The sequence below is a fragment of the Protopterus annectens genome, chromosome 4.part0 (genome assembly GCF_019279795.1).
Source record: "Protopterus annectens isolate FY-2018-M chromosome 4.part0, PAN1.0, whole genome shotgun sequence".
In the NCBI taxonomy this organism is placed as follows: Eukaryota; Metazoa; Chordata; order Ceratodontiformes; family Protopteridae; genus Protopterus; species Protopterus annectens.
In genome coordinates, this window is record NC_056733.1 from 1,900,503,914 (window position 1) to 1,900,522,112 (window position 18,199).

General features: G+C 44.8%; 1 protein-coding gene across 1 annotated transcript in view; it reads left to right on the plus strand.

The window, feature by feature from the left end:
• CTNNA1 (catenin alpha 1) overlaps nucleotides 1–18,199 on the plus strand; it is a gene marked incomplete in the record, with an annotated part of 2,307,982 nt that overhangs the window by 455,048 nt on the left and 1,834,735 nt on the right. Inside the window, 1 exon segment of the mRNA XM_044069565.1 lies at nucleotides 8,330–8,496. Coding sequence (XP_043925500.1) covers nucleotides 8,330–8,496 — 167 coding nt within the window.

Sequence of the window (18,199 nt, forward strand, 5' to 3'; positions counted from 1 at the left end):
CAGACAAAGTAAATAATTGTTTAACTTGTGGGAAACAAATACCTCATAAGGATTTCCATTCTTACTGCCTTCCTTGCTTAGGCCCAGACCACGACGTATCAGCTTGTTTAGCCTGTGCCTCCTTCAACCGACGAACTCTTGGACGTCGGTCGGAGTTTGCAGAGGAATTTTTTGGAGCTGTTTTTGCTTATAAAATGCCGTTGGAGACTCCAACTCCGCATATGGTCAAAAAACGCAAGGAAAAGGACCGACACTCGCGGCCCGCGGTTTTGGCTGAAACCACGGCTAGGCCTACAGAGAGTCTCGGTTTCGGCTGAAACAGAGTCCTCGGCGATTCCTACTACTGAAATCATACTTCCGACCACCGAGGCCAGAGAGGCCCCGGCTGAGTCGGCTTCAGAACTCCCTTGTTCAGGAATTGTCCGTCACCATACCTTTGGACATTTCTACCCCTGCACGTGGGGCAGCTAGGCCCCCAGCTTCTATGTCTATTAAGGCCTTCACCAGGGCTAAAGCTGCCAAACTTTCAAAAGCTTTGCCTGCCAAATCTACATCCCAGAGGCCTTCCTCTAGTTCACAGATCCTCAGTCTTGCTGAGGACCTTATTTCCTTAATTAGGGGTTCCCAACCTCACCCAGACAGGGCCTCCCAACCTCCTCCAGACAAAAGGCCCAGGACTGCCCCCTCTGAACCTCACTCCTCAGATTACTCCACGGATGGATCTGATTTGTCAGACCACCAGAAAGGGGCCTACTCACCTTATGAGGATTCAGATGCAGAGGAATCTATCCGTTCGGCCTCCCCTCCTGAAGAATTTTCCTTTGGGGAGACTTTACACTCCATGAGAGAGCACTTTCAATGGCAAGGTCAGGATTTCTCTGATTCTAGAAAAAGATTAAGGACCTTTTTGCATTTGCCTCAGCATAGGCCCTTAGCTATACCTCCTGTTTTAACTGTAATTGATGATGTGTACAATGATGTCAGTACACATGTCAGCACCTGATTCTCTTCCTCCGGCCCCTGCCAAATCTGACAGATATTACAGGGTCCCGGATTCTCACTTCCACCTGTATAAAGCCGATGCTGCATACCCAGAAACTATTTCTCAGGGCCCTAAAGGGGTTGCAGCCGCTACTGCCAAAAATCCCCTACCCTCTGAAAGAGAGTCTAGAGCATTAGAGAGATGGGGAAAAAAGGTTTATACCTCTGCTACTCTTTCTGCCAGGGCATTAAACTGTCAATTCCATATGATACAGTACCAAGAATTTTTGTTAGATCAGCTGAATAAGAAACTTTCTTCTCCTGAACCTTTAGACCGTAAATCCCTTCAGGATTTGGTACACAACTCACAACAGGTTAGTAATCATTTTCTAAAATGTGGCTGATGCACTGGAGGCTTCATTTAGATCAGCTATGACTGGGGCAGTTATTCGTAGGCATGCCTGGCTGAAGGAGCAATTTTTGCCAGACCATGTCAAGGCTGAACTCCTCGATGCTCCAATGGAGAAACAAAATTTATTTGGCTCCCCTGCACAGGAGATTCTAAAGAAGGTTGAAGAAAAAGCAAAATCTGTGAAAACAGTTAAAGATTTCCTGCAAGTTCAACCTCCGAGGTTCAGCAGAAACTGGCCTACAAAGAATTGGTCCTTTCCAGACTCCTCCAGAGCACAGAGAGGCAGGAACAGGCGCCCTAGAGGCAGAGGTCAATCAAAGGGCCCCTAGGCTGTCAGTGGCAGCCCTGCCAGCCAGAGGAGTAGTACAACAGCTACTACTACAACCACTACTACAGGACAGACCCAACGACTTGACTCTGATTCCGCCTACCAGGGATCAACTGGAAGCACCCTTGGGCGGAAAGCTGGCTTTATTCTCAAAAAACTGGCATTGCATTACAAAGGATACATGGACACTGCAAATAATAGACAAAGGATACAGGTTTCACTTCCACACTTTGCCAAAAAGAAGCAGAATGCCAAACCTTCCACCAAACCAGAAGGCAGAGGCTTTAAGACAAATCAGCAATTTACTTCAGATGAAAGCTATAGAAAGGGTACCATGTACAGAACAAGGCCAAGGATTTTACTCCAGATTATTCCTTGTACCAAGAAAAGAAAACCAATGGAGGCCTATTCTCGACCTGTCCGCACTGAACACTTATCTCATTGTGCCAAAATTCAAAATGCTGACCCTACAGCAACTTCTTCCCATGTTGGGCAAGGAGTCTTGGCTGGTGACTCTAGATCTCAAGGAGGCATACCTGCACGTCCCTATCCGACCAGATTGCAGAAGACACCTCAGATTTCTTGCAGGATCAGAGCATTATCAATTCTCAGCATTGCCCTTTGGCTTATCTACTGCCCAGAGTATTCACGAAATGCCTGGCATCAGTAATTGCACACTGCAGACTTCAGGGAATTCAAATTTATCCATACCTGGACGACTGCCTAATACAAGCGGACAACAAGAAAAAATTGTTAAAGGACTTTGCCTATGCCATACACCTGCTACAGACCTTGGGATACACAGTCAACATCCAAAAGTCAAGACTAGTACCATCCCAAAGGATAACCTTTTTGGGTGCGGATCTGGACACAATCACCCAGATGGCTTTTCTCACAGAAGAAAAACAAAAACAACTCCCAGATTACTTCATGATTCTGACAACACAAACTCAGCTTACTGCAAGGAAAGTCCTGCAGGCCCTGGGTTACATGGCATCCTGCATAATTTTAATTCCACATGCCAGGTTTCATATGAGGAAATTACAATGGTACCTAAGGAATGTATGGTCTCAACACAGTCACAGTCTAGAAACCATGATACCAATCATTCCATGCCTTCAAAAGAAATTCCTGTGGTGGGCTCAGGCCTGCCAGTCCAACAGAGGGTTGCCTTTCAACAAACCAAAAACAAGGCAAACCATCACCACCGACGCCTCAGACCGAGGATGGGGAGCACACATGGAGGACAAACGGATCCAAGGCCTATGGCTTCAAGGGCAGCTAAGCATGCACATAAACCAAAAGGAAATGCTGGCAGTGAGGCATGCAATCGAGGCATTCAGACCCTTCCTCCAGCAAGGACACCTGTTAATAAGGACAGACAACACCACGGTCATGTGGTACATAAACAAACAGGGAGGCACACATTCCTACCCTCTATGCCGGATGGCTATGAATCTGTGGAACCTATGCCTGAATCTCAATATCCAGCTGCATGCCAAATTCGTACCAGGAAAAGAAAATACACTAGCAGACAGCTTAAGCAGAACTGCCATGGATGCACATGAGTCCTTCCCCTCTGTGGTATTCCTAGGGTGCTTACCCCTCTTTCAGCTAGCTGGGGGAATCTATTATGGTGTATTTGTTTGTTTATACATGTGTATAATTTGCAAATGTTTGGAACTTTTCAGCATTTATCCAAATTTAGCCTTCCTAGAGGGCACCTGGCATCTGGGGCAAGAAAAACTGAGGAAAATGGTGTCGGCTGATGCTTTTATACCCCAGATGCCCTGACGGGGAAAGTGCGACATCAGCTGAGGCCAGACCCAGACTTTGGAATCCGGCCGACCGAAGGGCTGCCTGAGGCAGGACAACCCATATGTTATGACTGCAGATGCATACCTATCGGACATCTACATTTATAGTGGGTACAAAACTGTACTTTCTGCCCCAAAGGAACCTCACAGCAAGGCCTGGAAAGTGGATGCTCTATCATTCCGGTGGTTAAACCTCTCAGTCCATGCATTTCCCCCTCTACCATTTATTTCAAGGATACTGCTCAAAATAAGGGTGGAAAAAATGAGGACAATCCTGATTGCCCCAGACTGGCCACTCCAGCACTGTTACTCACTGCTGTGCAGCCTCACCCCTGCCACCATGGCACCTACCTCAGATCCCAACACTCCTGACCCAGAAGAATAGAGAATTCATGCATCCCCAATTACAGACCCTCAGTCTGGCAGCCTGGCTTATTCCCTGACCTCTCCAAGTTGCCAGTCTAAGGAAACAAGTTCTAGATGTTGTTATACATGAGGCCAGACGCTCCAGCACTAGAAAGTTTTATGCTGACAAGAGGAAAAGGTTTTGTACCTGGATCCCGGCTAAGGGAGCTGGAAGGGCACAGCCCTCCCTACCAGACCTACTATGCATGTGTATCTATCCTTCTCTTCTATTAAAATGCATGCCTCTGCCGTCTCTGCTCATTTCAGCACAGAGCCACCTCTTTTCTCGCACCCTCTCATCAAACCATTCCTAAGAGGGGTTAACAACTTGAGGACACCCAGAAGAGCTCCTACCCCAGCTAGGGGCCTAAACATTGTATTGGAAAAGCTCAGTCTGCCCTCCTTTGAATATGTAGCTTCCGCAGAGTTGAAATTTCTCTCTTGAAAGACAGCCTTGCTTCTGGCCATCACTTCAGCTAGAAGAGAAGAGTATCTGAGCTACAACCACTTATGGCTGTAGAGTCCATCATTTTCCATGCTGACAGGGTCTCCCTCAGGACTAACCCATCCTTCATGCCAAAAGTGGTGTCCAGTGTGGCTCTCAACCAATCCCTTCATTTGCCCACCTTTTTTCCTAGCCCACAAAACAAGGGGGAAATGATTCTGCACTCTCTCTAGATGTGCACAGACCGCTCAGATTCTACGTAGACAGTACTAAATCTTTTAGAAAAACTGATCAATTGCTAGTCAGCTTCACTGCAAGAGCAGAGAGCAAGGCTATATCCAAACAAACAATTTCCAAATGGATAGCACACTGCATCCATTTGTGCTACAAACAGCATGGGAAACCCCCCTCCCCCCACACATTCCACCAGAGCCACCTCCACCTCTGCAGCTTTCCTCAGAGGGGTCCCCACCAGGGACATCCTGGAGGCTGCAACATGGACGTCTGTTCATACCTTCACCAGACATTTCCACCTGCCTATCTTCTCCAAATCCAGGGCAAGCTTTGCCACTGCAGTTTTGAAGGGCATCCTAGCCAGCTCCAGTCTTCTTGACTGCCTCATCCCTTTTCTTCAACTTTGGGAATCAACCCAAATGTGATGACTGCAACAGTGAAATGCAAAGAAGAGTACAGTTGCCATAAATGTAGATGTTCGTGTATTCACTGTTGCAGTCCTGGTTTCCCTCCCTCCATCCCCCTTGTCTTCTCTCTCTCTCTCCTTAAGGGAATGTTTGGTATTTACTTTCTACTGGTGGTGTTCTTCCACCATAACATAGCTCCCTATTGGGGGCTCCAGACAGGGCAAGGAAAAGTGATGTAATGGTGTCTGCTGCCTGATTTTATACCACTGACAACCTGATGTCAGCCCTGGATCGACAGCAACCGACGCAGAAATGCTAAGCGTCTGGTATTCGGGCCGACTGAGGACTACCCTGGCAGGGATAACCCAAATGTAATGACTGCAACAGTGAACACACTTGAACATCTACATTTATGGTAAGTGTACACAACTGTACTTTCTCTGGCATGTTTATGTATGTTTCTGCCTTCTGGTCCAGGTCTAAAGACCAGTTCACTTGCCTTTAAACAGGTTTGTTCCTTCTCATAAATACTGCAAAGCTTGTAGTGTTTTAATGACTCTCCATTAATACACACACACACACACACACACACACACACACACACACACACAGTTATAATGCTCACCTCCTCTCTTCTGGCATGCATGTACACATACTATTAAAAAAAATAAATAAAGTAGGAAAGTCCTTAAATTTCATTTATGTTAAGGAAGAGTGTCTGGTTCTTTCTAGCTAGTAAGCTAAATTCCTTGAGATCCATGATTTGCATGCGCCTGTTTGTTCAAAGAGAACCAAGGCAAAAACTGCGCCATGGCTTTCTAAAGAGTCTAAACTCAAAATTACCCCTAGAAACAAAGCATGGGCTTTATGGCTTTCTTCTAAAGACCCTCAAGATCACATTAAATACAGGCAATCCAGGAACGAAACCAAAAAATCAATTTTACAAGACAAAAAGCAATACTACTGTAATTTACAGACAGTAAATCAAAATAACCCGCAGAAGTTTTGGGCAGGTTTAAATAATCTTCTACATCCTGGACAAACTTCAACCCCAACCCCTGCTGCTACTATTGATAAAACCCCTGTAGATGTATCTGACAGTTTTAACCGATTCTTCACTGAGACAATTCAAGCCCTAGCTAGCCAACTTACCTCCTAGCTCCCCTGGTCCTGAAAGTAGCACCCCTAGAAACCTACTCGCGTTCAGCTTCCAACCAGTCACCAATTAACTTATCCATATCTTGATCAAAAAATTAAAACCCACTACACTTTCTGCTGATCAACTCCCTGCCGAGTACCTACAAAAATCAGCTGATGCTATTGCTTACCCCATCTCAATACTAATCAATCAAACCGTAGTAGAAGCTAACATTCCCACCATCTGGAAAATATCTTATGTAATCCCACTTCACAAAGGAGGCAGGTCGTACTGAATTTTTCAATTATAGGCCAATAGCTATACTCTCTCCACTTGCAAAGATTATGGAAAAATGTATTCATAGACAACTCATGCGCCACCTAATCCAGAATCACCTTATGGCAGACACTCAGCATGGCTTCCGTCCTCATCACAGCACTACTTCAGCCCTCCTAGCCTTTACCAACACCATAAACCATAATCACTACAATAATTATATATCCTCAGCCCTCTTCTTGGATCTTTCCAAGGCATTCGATATGGTTGATCACCAACTTTTAATCCACATCCTGCAAACATTGTCTAGATACTAGAGCCCTTCAGTGGTTTCAGTCCTACCTGAATGGTCGACAGCAGGCTGTCCTCTGGCAGAACAAACTCTCTAACCTTCTACCTAACACCCTTGGAGTACCACAAGTCTCTATACTAGGGCCCTTGCTGTTCTCCATCTTCATTAACGACCTGTATACTGTCATAACCAAAAGTCAGCTGTATCCAATATGCTGATGTCTGTACTCTGATTTGCTCAGCCACATCTCCAGTAGAGTTATGGTCAGCTACCCAGACCAAGTTCAATACGATAGAAAACTGGCTTTCTGAACATAGTCTGATCCTAAATCCCCAAAAAATTAAAATGCTGTTTTCACCAACACGTAGGTCTACCGCTTTCACCTTTACCATAAAATCAAATGATGGCACAATAATCTCCCCTAACCCCTCTACAAAACTATTGGGTGTCATCATAGACAATAATCTAAAATTTGACCTACATGTTAACCAAACTATCAAAACCATCAATAAAAAACTAGGGTCACTTTACAGAATAAAAGCCTCCCTAACCCCCCCAGCTAAAATTGCCATAGCTCGCTCTCACCTTCTTTCAACCCTTCTGTATGCATCCCCTCTACTCTCGAATTTAAACAACTGTCCTTAACAAACTCTCAGTTTGCTACAATCACATTGCCAGGTTTGCCACTGGGCTGCCTTTTAGGACACATCATTGCATCAATCTAAATCAGCTTGGGTGGCTTGAACAACCCAGCCTAATCCAGTATAACCAACTGATTATGGCCTATAAAATCCTCTGTAATCCGGAAAATACTCATGCACTTAAAAATATTATCACCCCCTATAACAATCCTAGACCACTTCGATCCTCTAACAGACTATAATTCAGACTAGCAAAATTAATAACACAGCCGGTGATTCTCTCTTTTCAAACTCTGTAAGTAGATCCTGGAACTCTCTTCCAGCTGATATTACCTTACTTTCCACCGTAGGTCAATTTAAAACTAGACTCAAACAACATTTGTCACTTAACTGGTTATGTCAATGTATCAAGCCTGGTTAACTCTCTCTAGCATGTGTAAAAATCTGCTAGCCAGTTTACTGTGTAATTTAATGCTGACTTGCGCTCAGGATTAACTGTAACCTGTGGAACTTGTTTAACTTGCTTACTTATGTAATCTCTATAAATGGTCTGTTTGTAATATGTAATGCTGGTATTATGTAATGCTGTATCTGCTTACCCTTGGAGCTTTTCTCCCAGGGGCTCCGCTGAAAATGGACATGCATCCAGTCGGACTGTCCCGGTCAACAAATGTAAAATAAAATAAATGTTGCTGTGCTACTGGGTAAGTTGCATGTCTGATTAGTCAGTGTTGCTGTTCATGTAATTAAACATTTAAGAATGTTAACTCCATTACATTGAGACTGCCCATTAGTGTCATGAAGGCACAGTACTTGGAAACTGATTTATTTAATCGGTGTGATGGTGTTAAAAGAATTTAAAGACTCGCATGACCCAGACACTCACTCTTGTATTGTGCCTGTGTTTTTGAAGCACATACTTTCTTCTCTGAAAAGTACTTGTTTTGTTCCAGGTGAGACTATGAAATCTGCTTCTGGAGAATTTGCTGATGACCCCTGTTCCTCTGTGAAACGTGGGAATATGGTTCGTGCTGCTCGTGCCTTGCTTTCTGCAGTCACTCGCCTGTTGATTCTTGCTGATATGGCAGATGTATATCGATTACTTGTACAACTTAAAATTGTAAGTACCCTTAAGCCGTGGCCAAGAATGCATGTTACTGCAGGAGTAAGTGCAAGTATATTGTGTTATATATTGTAACAGACTGCTTGTGAACTGAATTTTGTTTTAATTCAGTGATCTTTATTTTTGCTGTAGATCGGACTTGTTGGTAGGATTTTTGTTGGGGTATTCACAATGCTGTGCGAAGTGGTTGTAAGATTCCCCCCACAGTAGCCATCTTGTTAATATTGTGGTGAAGTGTTGAGGTCATAACTTGGCTGAATTTTTATAGCCTGTATGTCTGTTTGGATTGAATGACCAGTAGAGAATGCTGTAGGGTATCCTAGTTGCAGGCTGTAATTTTTGTATTCAGTATCCTGTAAAAGAGAAGCTTAACTCATAGCATCTGCTATCCATTTTTATTGACAGATCCACTGGTTAGATGCGTAAGAAGACTGTATATAAAATGTTAATTTGCCCATTGTGGCCTATTTTTGATGGTTTCACTTCTAGAGTTGGAGGGTGATTTAAAGAAAAAAAATGGTAACTATCTACATCAGTACTGTAGAGTAGTAGATACCAGGTTCTCTCACCACGAATCAGTTCAGGATCACAAAAATAAACAATGATTGTCTGATGAAGCATAGTAGGTACTACGCGAAACGCTCACACTTTAATAAAATTTCTTTTTTGGATTATTACTGGACCATTTTTGGACTTTTACTAGACTGTTTCATGCTGGCTTAATTTGGATTTATTTTTGTGATCCTGAACTGATTCGTGGTGAGAGAACCTGGTATCTACTACTCTGCCTGCCTTACTCTACAGGTACTCTCTTCAGCTATCTGGTGTTTTTTATTACATTTTACATCAGTACTGTCCAGGATGGACAAGAGAGCACATGGTTATCTTCTTTGTGGAGTTTAAAAGGCAGTTGACTCTTGCTTACAACTTTCTGGTCAGCAGACTAGCTGACATTACATTAGGACTTAGATTTGTGCATTTTCCAACTACATTGGAGCCAAGGTGAAAAGATCAGCAGGTATTGTACCCTTTGAAACCCAAGGACCAATTTCAGTAGTCTGTTTGAGTGTCCCCAGGCTATATTTGCAAGTATCCTTTTGAATAACTTTGTACATTTTCTCACACTGCATTGTTGTTTATGCAACGTTCTTTCCTATCTTCATATTTCCCAGCACTGAAAATTATTACTTCTCCAAAGAAAATGTAAACCCCATTAAACCAAAAAGATGTATTTAAAATAAATCCAATTAAAAACTCACTGTTGGACAACTGCATGTCAGCTGACCAGGTTACAAGAACCTAGGGAAACTACACGGGAAAGTCTTGTGGGACCTCTGTGAGTTTTCAACCCCTAAGGAACAGCAATGGCAGTCTTCCTAGCTGTATGCACTATCCGAAACCCTGTCCAGTTTCAGTCCTTTTAAAAATGTCCTTCATGGATGCATCTGCAGTCATAACAACTGGGTTGTCCTGTCGTCAGGCAGCCCCTCAGTCGGCCGGATTCCAAAGTCCGGGTCCGGCTTCGGTTGATGTCGCACTTCACCCGACGTCATCTCTGTTGGTCTTCGGGTATAAAGGCATCAGCCGACGCCATTTTCCTCAGTCTTTCTTGCCGCGTGGCGCCCGAAGCAGAAGCTGTTCGCAAGTGCCGGTCGGTCGGATCCAGAGATTACTTCTACCGAATACTACTTCAAGACTTCTAAAGCTAAGTACCCGTTGGGGACTCTTTCTTGCCTCAGCCGATGTCAGAAAAGTTAATAATTGTTTAACCTGTGGGAAACAAATACCTCATAAAGATTTCCACTCTTATTGTCTGCCTTGTTTAGGCCCAGCCCACGACGTAGCAGCCTGTTCGGCCTGTGCTTCATTCAACCGAACGCTTAGGCGTCGGTCGGAGTTTGCTGAACAGTTTTTCGGTTCTGATTTTGCGATTATGCCGCCGGATCCTCCGACTACCCAAACTGCTAAAAACGCAAAGATAAAGACCGACACTGCGTCCGCGGTTTCGGCCGAAACCATGGTTAAGCAAACCACGAGTGTCTCGGTTTCGGCCGAAACCGAGAAAACTGATCAAAGTACAGCTGAATCTATCACTACCACTGAGGCCCCTGCTACTTCTCTTGAATCGGCCTCAGAAATTTTATCCACTCCGGTGGTTGCCACTGACTTATCAGACACCATCCCCTTGGATGTCTCTACCCCAGCACATGGTGCTGCTAGGCCTCCAGCAGCCATGTCCATTAAGGCCTTTGCCAGGGCTAAAGCAGCCAAAACTACTAAAACAGTGCCTGTTAAACCCCCTACAACCAGGCCCTCTTCTACTTCACAAATGCTTACTCTGGCGGAAGATTTAATTTCATTAATTAGGGGATCTCAATCTCACCCAGACAGGGCCTCTCAGCCCCCAGAGAAGAGACCTAGGGCAGAGCCCCCCGAGCCTGTGTCCTCTGATGATTCTGCCGATGAATCAGACTTAACAGACCAGCCAGAGGCTCCTTTTTCCAATTTTGAAGACTCAGATGCTGAAGAATCCATTCCAGCTGCTTCCCCACCAGAAGAATTCTCCTTTGGGGAAACCTTACATGCCATGCGAGAGCAGTTCCAATGGCAGCAGCAGGATTTCTCAGACTCCAGAAAAAGACTTAGGACCTTTCTGCACCTTCCACAGCACAGGCCCTTAGCTATACCTCCTGTTCTCTCTGTGGTGGATGATGCCTTCAATGATGTCTGCTCTGCACCAGATTCTTTACCTCCAGCCCCTGCCAAACCAGACAGATTTTACAGGGTACCAGACACTCATCACCACCTTTACAAGGCCCCACTTGCAGACCCCGAAACTATATCCCAGGGTCCCAAGGCAGTAGCCGACCACAGCTAAAAACCCTATTCCTTCTGAAAGGGAAGCCAGGTCATTAGACAGATGGGGCAAAAAGGTCTACACCTCAGCTACTCTCTCAGCTAGAGCTTTAAACTGTCAGTTTCACATGATACAATACCAAGAGTTTATGCTTGATCAGTTAACAAAAAAGCTATCCTCTGATGAATCTATTGATAAGAAATATGTATTAGAAATGGTAAATAACATACAACAGGTTAGTAACCATTCCTTAAAATGTGGCTATGATGCACTGGAGGCTTCATTTAGATCAGCCATGACTGGCACAGTGATAAGAAGGCATGCATGGCTAAAGGAACAAGCTTTACCGGATCATGTTAAAGCTAAGTTATTAGATGCCCCTATGGATAAGACCAGCTTGTTTGGTACACCTGCCCAGCAGGTAATGAAGAAAATGGAAGAAAAGGCAAAATCTGTTCAAACGGTTAAAGATTTCTTGCAGGTTCAACCCCAAGGTTTAGCAGGAACTGGCCTGCCAAAAATTGGTCCTTTCCTGACTCCACAAGATCCCAAAGGGGCAGGAATAGACGTTCCAGAGGCAGAAACCAATCCAGAGGAGGTGCCTACAGAGGACGACAGTGGCAAGGTAACAACAGAGACACAGACACAACCACTGCCACTACAACAACACAACCACAGTGACTTAACTCTAAATCCGCCTACCAGGGAACAAATAGCAGCTCCATTAGGCGGCAAATTAACCTTGTTTTCAAAGAACTGGCACTATATCACAAAAGACAAGTGGATTTTACAAACCATAGATCAAGGTTACCGGTTCCACTTCCACACTTTACCAGTCAAAAGAGGAATGCCAAATCTACCTCCAAATCAAGAAACAGAGGCTCTACAACAGATAATGCAGTTAGCAAACATGAGAGCTGTGGAAAGAGTGCCAACAACAGAACAAGGAAAGGGATTTTACTCCAGACTATTCCTAGTTCCAAGAAAGGAAAAAAGTTGGAGACCTATTCTCGACCTGTCCACCTTAAATACATACATCATTGTCCCAAAATTCAAAATGCTGACCCTACAGCAACTTCTTCCCATGCTGGGCAAGGAGTGTTGGCTGGTAACTCTAGATCTCAAGGAGGCATACCTGCTCGACCCCATACGACCCATCTTCAGAAGATACCTCAGATTTCTTGCCGGATCAGAGCATTACCAATTCTCAGCATTGCCCTTTGGCTTATCTACTGCCCAGAGTATTCACAAAATGCCTGGCATCAGTAATCCCACTGCAGACTACAGGAATTCAAATTTACCCATACCTGGACGACTGCCTGCTACAAGGAACAACAAAAGCAAGCTGACAACAGATTTACAAAGGGTCATTTACTTGCTACAAGCACTGGGATACACAGTCAATTTACAAAAATCAAGGCTGATACCATCCCAAACAAGGACATTCTTGGGCACGGAATTGGACACAGTAAAACAAATGGCATTCCTAACTGCAGAAAAACAAAAAGAACTCCCTCTTTACTTCTTGGCACTAACAAAACAGAACAAGTTAACAGCAAGAAAAGTACTGCAGGCCTTGGGCTTCATGGCATCATGCATAATCTTGGTCCCACTTGCCAGACTACATATGAGAAAACTACAGTGGTACCTAAAGAATTTATGGTCCCAACACAGACACAGCCTAGAAACAGAAATTCCACTAATTCCATGCTTAAAACAGGAGTTCCTATGGTGGGCTCAAGCATGCCAGTCAAACCCAGGACTACCCTTTCGCAGATGTCAAGCAAGCCAGACCATCACAACAGACGCTTCAGACCTAGGATGGGGGGCCCACATGCTGGACAAATGCGCAAGGATTGTGGACGAGGATCAACTTCACCTGCACATCAACCTAAAAGAAATGCTGGCAGTAAAACTGGCAATACAAAAGTTCAGACCATTTCTCAAAGAGGGCCAGTTGATGATAAGGACAGACAACACCACAGTCATGTGGTACATCAACAAACAGGGAGGCACTCATTCATACCCCCTATGCAGAATGACTTTGGAGCTGTGGAACCTGGCACTCAGCTACAACATCCAGTTACAGGCAATATTTGTACCGGGAAAAGAAAATACTCTAGCAGACATATTAAGCAGAACCACATCGGATGCCCACGAATGGATGCTACACCCGGACATCTTCAAGACCATCTCAAAGAAATGGGGAATGCCTCCCCTCTCAATCACCAGCTCAAAAAATTCTGCACAAGGACATTCCACCCTCTAGCATGGAAAGTGGATTCGCTCTCCTTCAGCTGGAAAGGCCTAACAGCATATGCATTCCCACCTCTTCCCTTGATACACAAGGTATTACTAAAAATCAAGGAAGAACGTCCAAGGATAATCCTGATAGCTCCAAACTGGCCAAGACAACACTGGTACCCACTGCTGAGGAGCATGTCTCGGAACAAAATGTGGCCAATACCCCTGATGCCTTTGATAACTCAGAACAACTACAGCATCATGCATCCAAACCTAAAAACGTTGCAACTGACTGCATGGAACATCACATAGCAGCAGCTAATCCAGAACTTTCCCAAAGAGTTAAAGACATTATTCTTGAAGCCCGCAGACCTTCAACAAGAAGGAACTATGCAGGAAAATGGAAAAGGTTTGTCATTTGGAGTACTGAAAGAGGAAAAGATGTGTCAAACATAGATATGCCTAACATTCTGGAGTATCTGGTCAACTTCTACATTCAGGCCTGTCCTACTCCTCCATCAAGATACATGCATCAGCTATATCAGCAGAATACAGCTTTGATCCACCTGTTTTTTCACACCCTTTACTCAGGCAGTTCCTCGGAGGAATCAAGAATGTAAAACCTCCAAGAAAACCACCATTGCCAGCTTGGGACTTGAACTTTGTGCTAGAAAAGTTGACACTATCACCCTTTGAACCAGCAGCAGCAGCAGACCTACAGCATCTATCGTGGAAAACGGCCTTCCTACTGGCAATAACCTCAGCCAGGAGGGATGTTCTTCGTTCCCCATTGCTGCAGTCCTTACTATTGGGTATAGTCCGCGTCCAGTCGGCCCGAATACCAGAGTATAAGGCTGACGTCGGCCAGGGCGCATTAGACTGACGTCAGTACGTCAGGGTACTAATGCGCATGACCGACGTCATATCCTCAGTCTTTTTTGCCGCATGGGCGGATGCAGAAGCAGTTTTGGGGGTGCAGGTTGGCGTTCTGAAATATTTCAAACCGAGTTTCAGACCAAACAGAGTTGGCTAAGTACCCGTTGGAGCATTTTGGTTTTTCTTGCCTCAGTATTTAACCGGATGTCAGAAAAAGTGAATAACTGTATTTCTTGTGGGAAACAGATACCTCATAGGGATTACCATACCTTGTGTATACCTTGTTTAGGGCCTGAGCACGACGTTGTTGGTTGCCGCTCTTGTGCTAGGTTTAACAAACGCACTATTAAGAGGAGGTTAGACTGTGCCAGGTTAGTGTTTGGGAAGCGTTGTAATTATAAAATGCCGCCGGATGCTCCGACGCCCGCTTCCCAAGAAGCGCAAGGACAAAACAGCGAAGCCTAGGGTTGATGAACCGCAGTCCCGGACGTCGGTTCTTTAGAAGGCTCAGTGGAGCCAGAGGTTTTGCCAGGAGTTTCCATGGAGTCTCAGGCAGAAACTTTACTGTTACAGGATGTACCTTCTCAGGAGGTAGGCCAGGCTGAGGGGGCTTCTCAGGTAACTGTTCTTCCCTCTCTTCCCAAGGTAGTTAGAGCCTCCTTCTGTTGCCAAAACTTCTTTGAGAGGTAGGCCTAGTTCAGCTTCAGTGGGGGCTTCTCCTAGCATTTCAGGTTCTGTACCTAAGAAACATATGCTTAAAATGGCAGAAGATTTGATTACTATGATTAGGGGTTCTATGCCCCCGCCTGATAAGAGGCCTAGGGTGGAACCGGAGTTTGATAGTTTTGAACAGTGTTCAGAGGCTTCAGAGTTTTCTGCGGAAGACTTGCAGGAGTATCCTACTTATTCTGATTCTGATGTGGATGATTCCACTCCTACAGCTTCTCCTCCTGAGGATTTCTCATTTTCAGAGACTCTGCATTCCATGAGGGAGCACTTTAAATGGGAAGGCCAGGATTTCTCTGATTCCAGGAAAAGGCTTAGGGAATTCTTGTTTTTACCCCAGCATAGGCCCTTAGCTATTCCTCCTGTGTTGAATGTGGTGGAAGATGTTTTTGCAGAGGCTTCACTGAACCCTGACTCTTTGCCTCCTGCTCCTGTTAAGCCTGATAGGTATTATAGGGTGCGTCTAGCTCATAAGTATTTGTTTAAGAGTCCTAGGGCGGACCCAGAAACTATTTCTCAAGGGCCTAAAGGTGTTAAGGCCTCTGTGGTTAAAAATCCTGTTCCCACTGATAGAGGCAAGGGCTTTGGATAGGTGGGGAAAGAAAGTGTATACTTCTTCCACTCTAGCCATGAGAGCGTTGAATTGTCAGTTTCACATGCTTAAATATCAGAATTATCTCCTTTCACAATTAAAATCTAAGGTGGATGCTTTGGCGGAAGGTATTGAGTGTAAAGAGTTGCTGGATTTGGTTCATGTGTCTGAACAAGTGGGTAAGCATTCTTTGCAATGTGGTTTTGATGCTGTACAGGCCTCCTCGAGGGTGGCTGCTACTAGTTCTGTTCTTCGCAGGCATGCCTGGTTGAAGGATCAGAATTTAGCTGAGCATGTTAAGACAAGGATTTTGGATGCTCCTTTACAGTCTGATGTGTTGTTTGGATCGCTGGAAGCAGTTTTAAAGAAAATGGAAGACAAAGCTAAGTCTATGCAAACTGTTAAAGATTTTTGCAGGTGCAGCCAAGTTTAGTAGAAATTGGCCTGCTAAGGGGTGGACATATCCTGCTTATGATTCCCAGTCTAGGGGTAGGTCTAGACGTGGTAGGGGCAGGGCTCAAGGTTCTTTTAGGCCTAGAACAGGAGTTCACCTGCTCAGACTTCTGGTGAGGGCAGGGTCAGTCCTTTCAGAACAGACCCAATGACCTGTCTTTTCAGCTGCCAGTAGATTCTCGGCTGGCAGCTCCTTTGGGAGGAAGACTGTCTCTTTTCAAAGAAAATTGGGATTTAATTACTCAAGACAAATGGGTGTTGGATATCATTCACCACGGTTACAGATTTTATTTCCATACAATGCCCCTTTCAAAGGCATGCCAGACGTTCCTCCTCCACAAAGAAAGGAGGCTCACAAGCAAGTTTCTCAGTTACTCGGATGGGGGCCATTCAGCCAGTCCCTGTATCAGAAAGGGGCCTAGGATTTTATTCTCGCCTGTTCCTAGTACCAAAGAAGGGGAACACGTGGAGACCAATTTTGGATTTATCTCTCCTCAACACTTTTCTGGACATTCCCAAGTTCAAGATGTTGACGTTACAACAGCTTTTACCTCTGCTGGGCAAAGATCACTGGATGGTAACTTTAGATCTCAAGGAAGCTTACCTTCATGTGCCTATAAGGCTAAGTTGCAGGAAGTATCTGCGGTTTCGAGCTGGAAATTCTCATTATCAGTTCTCTGCATTGCCCTTTGGCTTATCTACTGCGCCCAGAGTATTCACAAAGGTTCTGGCTCCAGTGATAGCTTACTTCAGGCTTCAAGGAATTCAAATCTATCCTTACTTGGACGACTGCCTGATTCTGGCTCAAGAAAAGGAAGACCTTCTACAACATCTGGAATATGTTATAGCAGTGCTAAGATGCCTAGGGTATTCTGTGAACGAAATAAAGTCCAGTCTAGTACCCTCTCAAGACATGTGCTTTCTGGGTGTGAGACTGAATACAGCAGCCCAGATGGCCTTTTTAACCCCGGACTAACAAAAGAGTCTATCACTTTACTTCCATCAACTATCTCATCAGTCCGTGCTGACTGCAAGGACAGTCCTTCAAGCATTAGGGTTCATGGCATCTTGTATTCTGGTGCTTCCCAATGCCAAACTGCATATGAGGAAGCTACAATGGTATCTCAAAAATGTATGGACACAGCACTGCCAGGATTTGGACACTGTCATTCAAATAATACCTTGCCTTCAAAAAGAATTTTGTGGTGGGCTCAGGAATGTCACCTAAACAAGGGACTCTCTGTGACCCGGCCAGAGGCGAGTCAGATTTTAACGACAGATGCCTCGGACATTGCTTGGGGAGCTCATCTAAATGGAAAGTGGATACAAGACAAGTGGCCTGCCAGACTACAGCATCTACATATCAACATGAAGGAGATGTTAGCAGTCCAGTTTGCATTAATGGCTTTCAAGGAGTTACTTCTTCCAGGGCAGGTGTTGATTCTAACAGACAACACAACTGTCATGTGGTACATCAACAAGCAAGGGGAACACATTCTTATCCTCTATGCAGGCAAGCAATGATTTTATGGGAGACTGCGCTAAGCTTGCAACTAACTCTTCAGGCAAGGTTTCTGCCAGGAGCACAGAACTCCTTAGCAGATGTGTTAAGCAGGCAAATCATGGATCCCCACAGTGGAAACTGGATCTTCATGTATTTCAGAAATTGACAGTGTCATGGGGAACTCCAGACATAGATCTGTTCGCTTCTCCACTAAACCACCAGCTGCCAAAGTATTGCACAAAGGGGTTTCATCACACAGCTTGGAAAGTGGATGCTCTGTCTTTCAGTTGGAAAAACCTTCATGTGTATGCCTTTCCACCTCTGCCTCTTCTTCCAAAGGTACTATTAAAGGTCAGACAAGACAGGCCAAGGATGATTTTGATAGCTCCAGATTGGCCTCGCAACACTGGTACCCACTACTACGGAGTCTGGTAAAGAAGCCTCCATG